At 37.5% G+C, this 13,815-nt stretch overlaps 1 protein-coding gene across 4 annotated transcripts in view; it reads right to left on the bottom strand.

Annotated features, from left to right (window-relative positions):
• Positions 1-13,815, bottom strand: part of MXI1 (MAX interactor 1, dimerization protein) — a 100,206-nt gene that overhangs the window by 39,962 nt on the left and 46,429 nt on the right. For all 4 annotated transcript variants that reach the window (XM_060034089.1, XM_069541506.1, XM_060034090.1 and 1 more), the window contains exon 3: positions 10,286-10,315. In XM_060034089.1, coding sequence (XP_059890072.1) covers positions 10,286-10,315 — 30 coding nt within the window. The remainder of the gene's footprint in view (positions 1-10,285; positions 10,316-13,815) is intronic.

Below are 13,815 nucleotides of genomic sequence, written 5' to 3' on the forward strand. Positions count from 1 at the left end.
ATTACTATATTCTTTCAATATATGGTCTTAATTTTGTTAAATTTCATTGTTAATTAGAGGCTCTGAAAAATCTTTAAATATTCTCTTTTTATATGTTACAGAACTCAATCTTTCCTCATTATCAAGTACTTGAACCACATTAGGTAGTAACACCATATAATATATTGGAAATTTATCTGTGGTTAATTACACATCTTAAGCAGTTGTAAAGTGTTGAGTCATTTGTGCAATGCCATCAGACAATGATGAAATCAGCACTTTTTAAGTGCCAAACTGTGAGGTCAGTAGACTTTTTCAGACCTTTTCCCCAGCCAATGGTGACTGGTATGATGAAAGGATGATCACAAAGTTGGTAAGCAATTAGCCATTTTAGTGAGTGGTGAAGTGGTATCTCAATAGTTTTGATTTGCATTTCCCCAATGATTATGATGTTGAGCATCTTTTCATGTGCTTATTGACCCTTTGTATATCTGTTCAAATCCTTTGCCCATTTTTATATTGGGTTGTCTTTTTATTGTTTAGTTGTAAGAGTTTTTCATATATTCTGGATACAAGTCTCTTAACAGATATATGTTTTGCAAGTATTTTCTCCCATTCTGTAATTTGTCTTTACTTTCTTGATGGTGTCTTTTGAAGCACAAATGTTTTAAATTTCGATAAAGTCCTATGTATCTATTTTTTCTTGTGTTGCTTGTGCTGCTGGTGTCTTATGTAAGAAACAATTGCCTAGGCCAAAGTCACAAATATTTACTCTCAGGTTTTCTTCTAAGAATTTTATAAGTTTTATACCTTAAATTCAGGTCTGTGATTCATTTTGAGTTCATCTGTGTATATGGTGTGAGATAGGGATCTAACTTCATTATTTTGCATATAGATATCCAGTTGTATCAGCGCCATTTGTTGAAAAGACATTGAATTGTCTTGGCATCCCTGTCGAAAACTAATTTACCATAAATATGAGGGATTGTTTCTGGAATCTATTCCATCGATCTATAAGTCTGTAAGTATAAGAATACTTAGATCAATACCACACTGTCTTGGTTACATAGCTTTGTGGTAAGTTTTGAAATTGAGAAGTATGAATCTTCCAACTTCATTCTTTTCAAGATTGCTTTGGCCACTCTGGGTATTATGCATTTCCATATGAACTTTAGGATTAGTTGTAAATCCCTGCTAAAAAAAGAAGCTGGGATTTTGACAGTGCTTGCATTGAATCTGCAGATCAATATGGTGAGTACTACAGTATTAAGTCTTCCAATCCATAAACACAGGATCTCTCTCCAGCTAAGGTCTTCTTTAATTTCTTTAAACAGTGTTTTGTACTTTTCAGTGTACAAATCTTTCACCTCCCTTGTTAAGTTTATTCCTAAGTATTTGATTTTTTTAGATGCTATTGTTAATAGAATTGTTTTCTTAAACTCATTTTCAGATTGTTCACTGCTTATCTATAGAAACAGAACTGGTTTTTGTGTGTCAATCCTCAACCCTGCAACTTTGCTAAATTTTTTAATGAACTCTAGTTTTTTTATGTGTATTCCTTAGGATTTTCTATACATAAGACAAGACTATGATATCTGCAAGTAGAAATGGTTTTACTTCTTCCTTCCCAATCTGAATGCCTTTTATTTCTTTCTCTCACCTAAATGTCTTGGCTAGAACCTCCAGTACAATGTTGAGTAGAAGGCATGAGAGCAGACATATTTGTCTTACTCCTGATCTTAGCGGAAAGAATTTAGTCTTTTACCATTAAGTACAATGTTAGCTGTGGGTTTTTCATAAATGACCTTTTTATCAGTCTAAGGAAGTTACTATAAGGTATTTTCATAATGAAATTTATATCTTAGTAATAAACCAAGGCTAAGAAAAACTTTCAACTGAACTTTCCAGAATTACTGGACCCAATCGAAAACTACAGACTTTTGATCCAGCTGCAGTTATATATTTCAAACCTACAATAAAGGTATAGTTTCCTTAACTACATAACTTTTTTTAAAAAATTAATTAATGTATTTATTTTTGGCTGCATTGAGCCTTCATTGCTGTGCATGGGCTTTCTCTAGTTGTGGTGAGTGGGGACTACTCTTTGTTGCGGTGCGTGGGCTTCTCACTGCAGTGGCTTCTCTTGTGTTGTGGAGCATGGACTCTAGGCACGTGGTCTTCAGTAGTTGTGGCATGCAAGCTCAGTAGTTGTGGCTTGCGAGCTCTAGAGTTCAGGCTCAGTAGTTGTGGCACACGGGCTTAGTTGCTCCACGGCATGTGGGATCTTTCCGGACCAGGGCTCGAACCCGTGTCCTGCGTGCATTGGCAGGCAGATTCTTAACCACTGCGCCACCAGGGAAGTCCCACATAACCTGTTTTTAATGCAAGCAAATATCCTTCAATATTAGTTGAGATAAGAGTTTTAATGAAAGTTCTACCAAACCAATCTTGCAAGTTGTTTTTCCTCCTAACAAATGTATTTTTTCTAGAATGTGTACACTGTACATAAAAGCATATGTTCTTTTTAAACAAGTGTCATTAAAGCACCCAAAATACGCAGCTAAAACCATTTAAGATATGCTCTTCCTGCCAAGGAACCCTAAATAGTCAGGTGATACACTAAGAAACAACTGCCTAACCCACGGTCAAAGATTTACTCTTATGTCTTGTTCTAAGATAATGTAGACCAAAACAATCACTCTGTCAAAATGTCCATGTCAGGGCTTCCCTGGTGGCGCAGTGGTTGAGAGTCCGCCTGTCGATGCAGAGGACGCGGGTTCGTGCCCCGGTCTGGAAAGATCCCACATGCCGCGGAGCGGCTGGGCCCGTGAGCCATGGCCGCTGAGCCAGCACATCCGGAGCCTGTGCTCCGCAACGGGAGAGGCCACAACAGTGAGAGGCCCGCGTACTGCCAAAAAAAAAAAAAAAAAAAAAAAAAAAAAAAGTCCATGTCAAATGAGGACATGTATATAGTCTAAAAAAAAACTGTATTCATTATCATGTCCAAACCACTGAGATAAACATAATACACCAAAAATTCTAACACAAAAAAGTTGAAATTATTTATGATATTCTAGTCTCCAACTATACATAAATCTTTACCTCAAAAAATGCTTAACCATTTTCAAGTCATGGAATGAGAAAAGAGTAAAGACCTCACAAGTGCAGCATAAACTCCGTCAGGTAAACTGCTCCCCTTTAAAAAATTACCTGTCTTTTTTTTAGTGTGCTATGTGATATCTTAATGAACTGAAAGAATCAATTAGCTTCTAAAAAAAAGTTACCGATTCTCTTCTTATGAGCAGGATAAAGTTCTGCATCGTAAAAATCCTTTAGTATGTTGCCAGTTATCAAGTTTTTTCCATATAATTTATTAACATTTTGAGAATTCACTAAGTTTTCCATTTACCTCCTATGAAATTGTTTTATTATAATAATATGTCTTCTGAGCTCTCAAGAGTATTTTATATATTTGTCATTTTTCACTTAAGTCATTATAATTCAATAAATAACATATTGATAATAGATATGCTCAATAGTACATTTAATCATTTTTTCATTCAGTGAACATTTAATGAATGACTGCTACCTGCTAAGGGTAAATAAGACAAAGTCTCTGCCTTCCTGAAACTTATATTCTAGTAAAAGAAGTCAAATAACTCAAACAAATAAATAATTCATACAGAGATAAATGTTAAGGTGACAGAAAAGGCAATGGGATAGAAAGTGACTGGGGGGCAAATACTGTTCTCTAAGGAGATGACCTGAAAACTGAGAACGAAATAATGATGAAAGACTAGAGCAAGGGCTTTCCAAGCAGAAGAAACAGCATGTACAAAAGCCCTAAGATGGAAATAAACATGGTGTGTTTGAGAAAAAGAAAGAAAACAGTGCCAGCTGGACCATAGGAGATGAGGGATAGAGTGGTAGGACTTTGTTGGCCATAGATTTTATCTAGTTGCAATAGGAAGCCAGTGGAGGACTGTAAACAGAAATGGCAAGACGTGATATATCCTTTAAGAAGATTACTCTTGAGGCTATGTAAAGAATGAAACGTAAGAAGGAATGAATAGTAGCAGTTAACGGAAAATAATATTCTTTCTTTACACTGTTTCTTAGTCTGCTCTGTCCCTTTCTATTCCTAATTCCATCAACTGAATGCTGGTTCTTATATCCTTCTCCTACCTGGGCTACTTCAGAATATCCAAACCAGTCTCCCTGATTTCACAGCTAGAGTATGTGTGCGTATGGGCGCATGTCTGTGCGTGTGTGTGTGCGTTTGTATGTGTATGTTTTGATCAACAGTCTCAAAAACTACTACCAACAAAATAAAATCCAACTTCCTTGACATTCAATAACACTGCAGTCTAATATCAAACCACCTTTCTGGCCTCATTTCCCAACACCAATTTGATAAGACTCTACTCTTCCACTATATATGGGCTACTCACTCTTTCCTGGACAGAGCTTATGATGCCACCTTCCTGCTTCCATGGCTCTGACCCCTTTCCTTATTCTTTCCTTAGATTCAAAGTCTCTCGCTTCCTCATGGCTCAGGATACATTCTCCTTGACTATCCAGGCATTAGCTGTTTGACTATGACCACAGCATTTTTACATCACGAGCCAGTATATACAAGTTTCACAATTCTACATTTAACTTTACTTCAAGCAACGCACTTTGGTATCTTCTATTCTATTTTACTTCTTTTTCAAATGACTCACTAAAATGACTGCATAGACTACTTAATGGGTTTCAACCTTCAGGTTGAAAAACAATTTTAATGCATCCTTCTAGACATTAATTGTTAACATATCATACATATCCTGGTATTGAAAGAGGCAACTTATAACTACCAAACTACAATGGCCTTAACCTTAAGGATAGGACAGGGTATCTTATACTTCATTTTATGTACCATGATGCCAAACACAGTATTTATTAATCCTTACTGAAGAGAAAGACTGATATTACACATAGCTATCATATTTATGATCAGATACGATGATTGACTGTTTTGTGTTCCCATCAACTTGTTTCAAACTGTAGTTATGATGGTCAAAATGGCTAGTTTTTTTTTTTTTTTTGCGGTACGCGGGCCTCTCACTGTTGTGGCCTCTCCCGTTGCGGAGCACAGGCTCCGGACGCGCAGGCTCAGCAGCCATGGCTCACGGGCCCAGCCGCTCCGCGGCATGTGGGATCTTCCCGGCCCGGGGCACGAACCCGCGTCCCCTGCTTCGGCAGGTGGCCTCTCAACCACTGCGCCACCAGGGAAGCCCAAAATGACTAGTTTTTAATAACACTTTGATCTATACTTTCTGCCTTCCTACCTTACAGGATTAAACAATGGTTTTGCATAGTGGGAGGACACAGTAAGTACTCAATAAATGCTCATTTTCACCATTCCTTCAGAGGTATAAGAAAATCTCTATATGGAGGACACCGATTACCATTCACTGGGCATGTTCTCTTTTATCACAAATACTCGGGGTACTTCTGCTCTGCCTAGGAAGGCATTGTAAGTCCAGTGTCCTCATATGGTCCTTTTAGCTTTGCCAAAGTGGGGATAAGAGTAAGCCTTTTGTTTCAATGGAATGACAACTATTAAGGTTAAAGGGCCTCTCCTGCTGTCAGCACTAAGGTTCTTGATCATTAAAGTCCTATTAAAGTTGTTGACTCTTTCAAAAACATCTTCAGTAATCTGAATTAAGAAAATGAAAAAGCAATGAAGTGATCTAAAATCTGTACTGAATGGTTTCTTCTCTGGCAAAGGACCCAACTTATAAGATAAGCCAATGGGGCAATGTAAATTCTTGATTTTCAAATCTCAAAGACTCAGAAATAAAATTAATTTTACCATGAGATGATTCACATAGGCTCCTGAGGAATGCAGAACAGCTAAAGGTATTCTACTTCCCTTTACTTCTACCTCCTGAGCCTGTTACGACCTATTGTAGGTCTAGAGGGACAGGGTGAATACACAGGTAACAAATGTTCTGTACCACCTAGACCAGGCTCAGTGTAACCATCAAGGTTTTAGGCAGAAAAAGAAACCCAGAACCTATCCAAGAAAGAATCTGAATTTCCTTATCAGGTCTGAAACTACCTAAAAGCTCCCTAATGGGCTATAGGCATCTTGGGGTAATTGTGGGCCAGAGCAAACTACTCTGTGCTCGCCAGACCCTCTGAAATCTGGGAGTACGAACCTCAACATTTGTTGGCTATTGTCTCCTCAAGGCCAGACCCAGGGCTTCAACAATCTTAGGGCTCTGTTTAAGATAGCCATCTGGGGACTTCTCTGGTGGCACAGTGGTTAAGAATCTGCCTGCCAATGCAGGGGACATGGGTTCGAGCCCTGGTCCAGGAAGATTTCACATGCCACAAGCAACTGGGCCTGTGTGCCACAACTACTGAGCCTGCGCTCTAGAGCCCACGAGCCACAACTACTGAGCCAGAGAGTCACAACTACTGAAGTACCACTACTGAAGCCACAACTACTGAAGTACCACAACTACCGTGTGCCTAGAGGCCGTGCTCCGCAACAAAGAGAAGTCACCACAATGAAAAGCCCGCGCACCGCAATGAACAGTAGCCCCCGCTCTCTGCAACTAGAGAAAGCCCGCAAGCAGCAACAAAGACCCACCTCAGCCAAAAGTAAATAAATAAATAGATAAATTTAAAAAAAATGATAGCCATCTGGAATTACTCTGTCTTTCACTAACAATTTAAAATCATCTACTCTAATTCTCACTGCATTGCCCCAGTAAAAAATACCCACTAACTTGGAGTAGCTTTATATGCAAGATTTTAGAACTAAGCTTTTTAAAAAAACTTTTGATATGAACATATTGTATGTAGAGCAGCAAAATTTCAAAAATATGACTTGCTTCAGGGATATGTTTTCAGAATGAAAACAAAATCAAATCACTCTTTTGACAGTGAATTACTTTCCTCATATAAGCTCACACTCAAAAGCAAATGAAAGGTAAAGCCAAAATTCTATTTATTTTAAAGGATGCCAAATCTACGTTAACTTTTTATTTAATATGTCAAATAAAAACAGTGCCTTAGAAAAAAGGATCATTAAATAGAACTGGGTGGGGGCCTAAAAAGTGTAATAGCAATACAGGCTTAAATATTAAAAATATTCTTGTGCTGCTTTCCTGCTCTTTGGCTAAAACATCCCCCCACCCCTCCCTTTAAATCATCCTGTGTCTACCAATATTTGTTTTCTTGTTAGATCCACTTTTCAGAAGTGGAGTATAGGTTATTCAATTGTATTCTTCCTTTAACACTCATCCTCTGACACATTCCACTAAATTAGAAATTTATTTATATTGATAAATATCCCTTTTAAAAACAAATATATCTTGGAAAGGTTAATTCTATATTACCTTTCAACCTCAAAGAAGAGAGGGAGGGAGGACGAAAGAACAGGAGGGAAGACGGGAGAGAGGAGAAGACATAATTTGAGAAATAAAGACATCTAGGACTATCAGAAGAGGACAGAAAAGGATAACTGAACCATGCCTTAAGAGAGGTAGGGTAGGAAACCAGCCAGAAAGTCTTAGACGTAAGTAAATAAAATGGGAACAAAAAGCCTTCACTGGAGAGAGCAGAGATCAGGTACAGTCCAGGTGATAAAAGCCACACATGCTACTCCAGTGCTATAGACAAATATGAGATTAAACAAGTTACAGGGCATATCAAAGTAATACTATGGGTGATAAGGTTATCAATAAGTCAGAACTGATATACAGAATGCATTGAATGAAGTTTACTCAAAGGTTTTAAAAGCTCAATTCCAAATACTTTACTAAACAGTCTCTTTACTCTCGTGTTAAACAAAGGTTTTTGCTAGATTTCCAATGAGGGTCTCTCAAGGGCCACATTCATGTGGGTGAAATAATTATAAAAGCCACATGTTTACCAGTATTTAAAACATATGGCCCAAAAATACACTCTGTGCTCTAAAGGTCAAGAGAAGGTTTTATTTTTAGTATCTTCAAAGCTGTTATTTCTTAGTCCTTTTGCCATGTTTAAACTAGCCGGATACTTCCTTTAATATACTAGAAATATAAGACAGAAAAGACTCTTTAAAACATTTCCTGCCAAACTGCTTTGCCTCAAACTAGCAAAACATTTTTGACTAGACCACTGAACTTTGCTCCAGTTTTATCCTTCATTCAGTATTAAAGCTACCATCTACTATACATGCATCAAATGCTAGACACCAAGAATACAAAACTGAACAAAACAGAATCCCTACCTTTGAGGTAGTCATAGTCATTTGGCAGAAAGAGACATATAAACAGATAATTATAAGACTACCTGATTAAGTTTTACAGTAGGAGATGTGAACAGAGCATTGTGCAAATAAAGTGGTAAAAGCCACTAAGTCAGCCTGGAGGAAAATGCTAAGCCTCTTCAAGAGGATTTGACATTTAAATTCATCTGCAGTGAGGCAGTTAGGTTAGTCAATATGTAAGGGCCCTGCTATTTAAAAAAGGGCAGGACAAAAAGTTGAAGGTCATAGAGATCTTGTATGTCAAAAATGGGTGGTACATCCAGCTATTCTACTTCTGGGTATTTATCCAAAGAACAGGAAAACAGTGATTTGAAAAGATATATGCACCCCTATGTTCATTGCAGCATTATCTACAGTAGTAAAGATATGGAAATAACCTAAGTGTCTATCAATGGATTAATGGATGATGTGGCATGTGTGTGTGTATACACACACAGACACACACACACACACATACATGCACACAAGGGAATCCTACTCAGCCATAAAAAAGAATGAAATTCTGCCATTGGTGACAACATGAATGGACCTTGAAGGTATATGCTAAGTGAAATAAGCCACACAGAGAAAGACAAATACCTATGATTTCACTTGTCCGTGGAATCTAAAAAAACAAAACAAAACAAAAAAAACAAACCTATAGATACAGAGAACAGATTACTGGTTACCAGAGGGGAAGGAGGTTGTGGGGCAGGGTGCAATGGATGAAGGTGGTCAACTGTATGGTGGTCACTTTTTAGTGCATACAGATGTCGAATTACAGTGCTGTACATCTGAAACTTATATAATTTAAAAAACGGCTAATATAAACAATTCCAGTTTGTTGCTTATTACTTTAACCTCCGTACCAAAAAGAGAATATTTAGTTATTCAATCCTCATCTTCTCCCCCAAACTTGTCCTCTTCCTACATTCCTTTTTTTAGTAAATGATAATACAATCTAAAACTTAACCTTCCATAGCCAACTAATGACCAATTTCTATTGATTATATTCCATACTATTTCTTTATTCTGTCTACTTCTATCTCCAATGGCTACCATCATCTCTTACCTTGGAGGCTTCCAATGGCCTCCAAAGAGTTTTCTTGTCTCTGAGATCCCTTCTGCCAATCAGCCAATTCTTTATACTGTAGCCAAAGTGATCTTTCCAAAACCCAAATATGATCATATGACAACCCACTTTAAAATCATTCAACTGCTTACTGCTCTCAGAAAAAGTCCAAACTCTTCAGCATAATTGTCAACATCTGGCCTGGCCTGCCTCATGCTACCATCTTTTATACTCATACTGAACCTCTTGCAGTCTCCTCAACAAACAGTGCTCACTATCCTCTGGAAAGTCTTCTAAGACTCCCTCAAGAGAGAATCAGGTGACCTTCAAAAATGATCTTTCAGCATCCTCTGCTTCTCCATCATCATACTTACCACACTATACAGTATCATCATACTTACCACACTATACAGTATTTTAATTACTTATCTTTCTCTCCCAGGAAGCTATAAATCCCTTAAGGTCAGAAACTGCCTTACACATTCTTGTATTTACTATGTAAAGCATTACGCCTGCCTGGCACTGACATATAGATGGTGCAAGATAAAGATTTGTTGAATGCATGAATGAATGAATGAATGAACTGCAAAGAAAGAGAAATTCAATATCCTACAATTTCCCATAATAGTTATTAGCTCCATTACAGAAACCTAATCCTTTAGCAAGACCATATTTAAGCCATGAACCTATCAAAATTAACCCGTTGAGACAGAAATAAAGAACGCTCAACATAAACTCAAAATTCAAATAAACTTAAGAGTATATTTATGTCTTCCAGTTTAGATAGCGTAAGCGGACTACTTTTTGGAGAGAATACACATATATCAGAACCATGATATGTTACACATGTAAAAAAGTTATAACTACATATGCAATATGTTTTCACAGGTCAAATATTGAGTTTGCTTTTTAACATATATGAAAGCTGCACCTCATCACTGACTCACCGATTCTTTTCCAGCTCATTGTGTGTAGACCTAAAAGGGAGGAAAAAAGGGGGAAAAAAAGAGTATTAGCCATGTTTTGTTGCTGAGGCTATAGAAAGGGGGATTAGCTTAGGTACTGCTAAATAAATTCACCCAGTTAATTTATTTAACAATGCAATACATGGTCAGACTTCTATCTATCTCACTCATCAAGAAGAAATAGTCTATGTTCATTAGGACTGTTCATTCAGGTATACTGTTTTCAGTTAACAACTCTAAATATTTTGAAATTAGGATCTCATTGTCATTTTTGATAAAATTGATACTAGCAAGTATTCTCTTGCCTACTTCTAGGGTCCTACGTTTTACTGATTTGTAGACATCATATTAGAAATTTTAATTCAAACATAATCCCATTTTTTTTGTTTAAAAAAAAGGTATATGTACTTCTGTGTCCTCTTCTATCTCCACTTACCTACTCCTAAACATAGGGAGAGAAAAAGTTTTGGCCACCACAGAAGCTGAAACAGGCTTGTCTTATTGCTAAGTGATACAGACAAATTCAAGCCTTCTTTCCTTGAATGTGAAACATAAACCAAAAAAAGTTATACAAGGGAAAAAAATAACATGAACAGAAGAAAATATATTAATAAAATAAAAAACACATGTTTAAAAGACTGGGAGGATACACCACAAAATGCTAACAAAGTCTTCCGTTTGTGACTTTTTTCATTTTACTTTTTAGTATTTGTTACAATAATACTTACCATCTATTGAACAAGCTGAGTGTCTGCTAAACAGTTAACATACATTACCTCATTTTATCCTCCAAACAACCCTCATTTTATAAACAAGAATACTGAGGCTCAGAGAGGTAAAGAGACATGCTCTTGTCCCAAGAATATAAGTTGCAGCCATGATTTAAGCCCACGTCTTTGTTACTCCAAACCCCAAGTTCTTAACCACTCAGTGACAAGCAATACTGAAGAGAGGTTAAGGGCACAGACTCTAAGGCCTGACTGACTGGGTTCAAGTATTGTGTGGCCTTTTAAAAGTCCCTTCATTTCTCTGTGCTCAGTTTTCTCATCTACGAAATAGGAAAAATAACAGTACTTGCCTCATATGACTGTTATGAGGAATAAACAAATTTATGTTGAACATCAAAATATAACAAACTCTACCTAAAGTTAGCTACTATTAGAATTATGTTATACTCAGTTCTCTTGAATAAACGTATTATTTTTACAATAGTTTGGCATTAACAATAATGGAATTTTATAAAGGAAAATTTAAGTTCCTATCATCAGAACTGAAACTTTAAGCATTTAATATATTCTGGTTAATGTCAAAAGCCTTCAGATTATTATATTACTGATTACTTTAATCTGATTTATTATTTTAATGGATATTTAATAATCAAATTTCTTAATTTTAACAATATTTTTGTCAGTCTCATAATTTGTGGAAATTTTACCCACTGTCTTAGTTCAAGAGCCAAAAGCCTTCTTTGAATTACTGTCTACTGTCCACCTTTTGCTTTCTTAGCAGTTTCATAAGGTCCAAGTGACACAGGATGAAAAAGACTGATGTTCATCTTTTCTTAAACATCTTTAATGGAGTATAATTGCTTTACAATGGTGTGTTAGTTTCCGCTTTATAAAAAAGCGTATCAGCTCTACATATACATATATCCCCATATCTCCTCCCTCTTGCGTCTCCCTCCCACCCTCCCTATCCCACCCCTCTAGGTGGTCACAAAGCACCGAGCTGATCTCCCTGAGCTATGTGGCTGCTTCCCACTAGCTATCTATTTTACATTTGGTAGTGTATATATGTCCACGCCACTCTCTCACCAGCTTCCCCTTCCCCCTCCACATGTCCTCAAGTCCATTCTCTACGTCTGCATCTTCATTCCTGTCCTGCCCCTAGGTTCTTCAGAACCATTTTTTTTTGATTCCTAATATATGTGTTAGCATACGGTATTTGTTTTCCTCTTTCTGACTTACTTCACTCTATATGACAGACTCTATTTCCATCTACTTCACTACAAATAACTCAATTTCGTTTCTTTTTATGGCTGAGTAATATTCCATTGTATATATATATACCACATATTCTTTATCCATTCACCTGTCGATGGACACTTAGTTTGCTTCCATGTCCTGGCTATTGTAAATAGAGCTGCAATGAACACTGTGGTATATGACTCTTTTTGAATTGTGGTTTTCTCAGGGTATATGCCCAGTAGTGGGATTACTGGGTTGTATGGTAGTTCTATTTTTAGTTTTTTAAGAAACCTCCATACTGTTCTCCATAGTGGTTGTACCAATTTACATTCCCACCAACAGTGCAAGAGGGTTCCCTTTTCTCCACACCCTCTCCAGCATTTACTGTTTGTAAATTTTTTTCTTTTTTTGCGGTACGCGTGCCTCTCACCGTTGTGGCCTCTCCCATTGTGGAGCACAGGCTCCGGATGCACAGGCCCAGCAGCCACAGCTCACGGGCCCAGCCGCTCCGCAGCATGTGGGATCCTCCCGGACCGGGGCACGAACCCGTGTCCCCTGCATCGGCAGGCGGACCCTCAACCACTGCGCCACCAGGGAAGCCCCTGTTTGTAGATATTTTGATGATGCCCATCCTGACTGGTGTGAGGTGATACCTCATTGTAGTTTGATGTTCATTTTCAAGAGATTATCTTAATAAGAGAACATCTCTCTCTCTCTCTCTCGATGTAAAAAAAAATCTCAGGATGCTTTAAGAGTTCAGACAAATTAATGGCAAGGATATATATGACTCAGATGGGAGAAACAATAAAAACACAGCACTTTCAGTATAACACAGACTCAGACTTCAAAACTCAATAAATTACAACCAAATCTCTACCACATATAAGTATTTATTAAAAGGTTTAAGTTCTTTGTTGTTCGAATGAAATGTCAAAGTAAATCAATAAGTTAGAAGAGGGAAAAGGTGTATTTGAAAGAGATTTAAAGCAAAAAAATATTGTCCAAAATTTGAACGTGTGATCAATAATAAAATATCCCACCCACCCCCTCTTAGTAAGTTTTGGTTTAATTCCCTTAATCTGAGAAGAAAACTCAGAACAAGTAAAACAAAAACAATGAAATACTATAGTAAGGGGACTTCCCTGGTGGCGCACTGGTTAAGAATCCGCCTACCAATGCAGGGGACATGGGTTCGAGCCCTGGTCCGGGAAGATCCCACATGCCTTGGAGTAACTAAGCCCATGTGCCACAACTACTGAGCCTGTGCTCTAGAGCCCATGAGCCACAACTACTGAAGCCCGTGTGCCTAGAGCTCATGCTCCACAAGAGGAGCCACTGCAATGAGAAGCCCGCACACCGCAACGAAGAGTAGCCCCCACCTTTGCCGCAACTAGAGAAAGCCCAACGAAGACCCAACGCAGCCAAAAAATTTAAAAAATAATTAATTAATTTAAAAGAGAGAGAGAAGCAGAGAAAAAAAAAAGAAATACTACAGTAAGTAATAAATGGAAATAATCTATTTAGAGAGACGAAGACTATGCACCG

Source organism: Delphinus delphis, chromosome 16, assembly GCF_949987515.2.
Source record: "Delphinus delphis chromosome 16, mDelDel1.2, whole genome shotgun sequence".
In the NCBI taxonomy this organism is placed as follows: domain Eukaryota; kingdom Metazoa; phylum Chordata; class Mammalia; order Artiodactyla; family Delphinidae; genus Delphinus; species Delphinus delphis.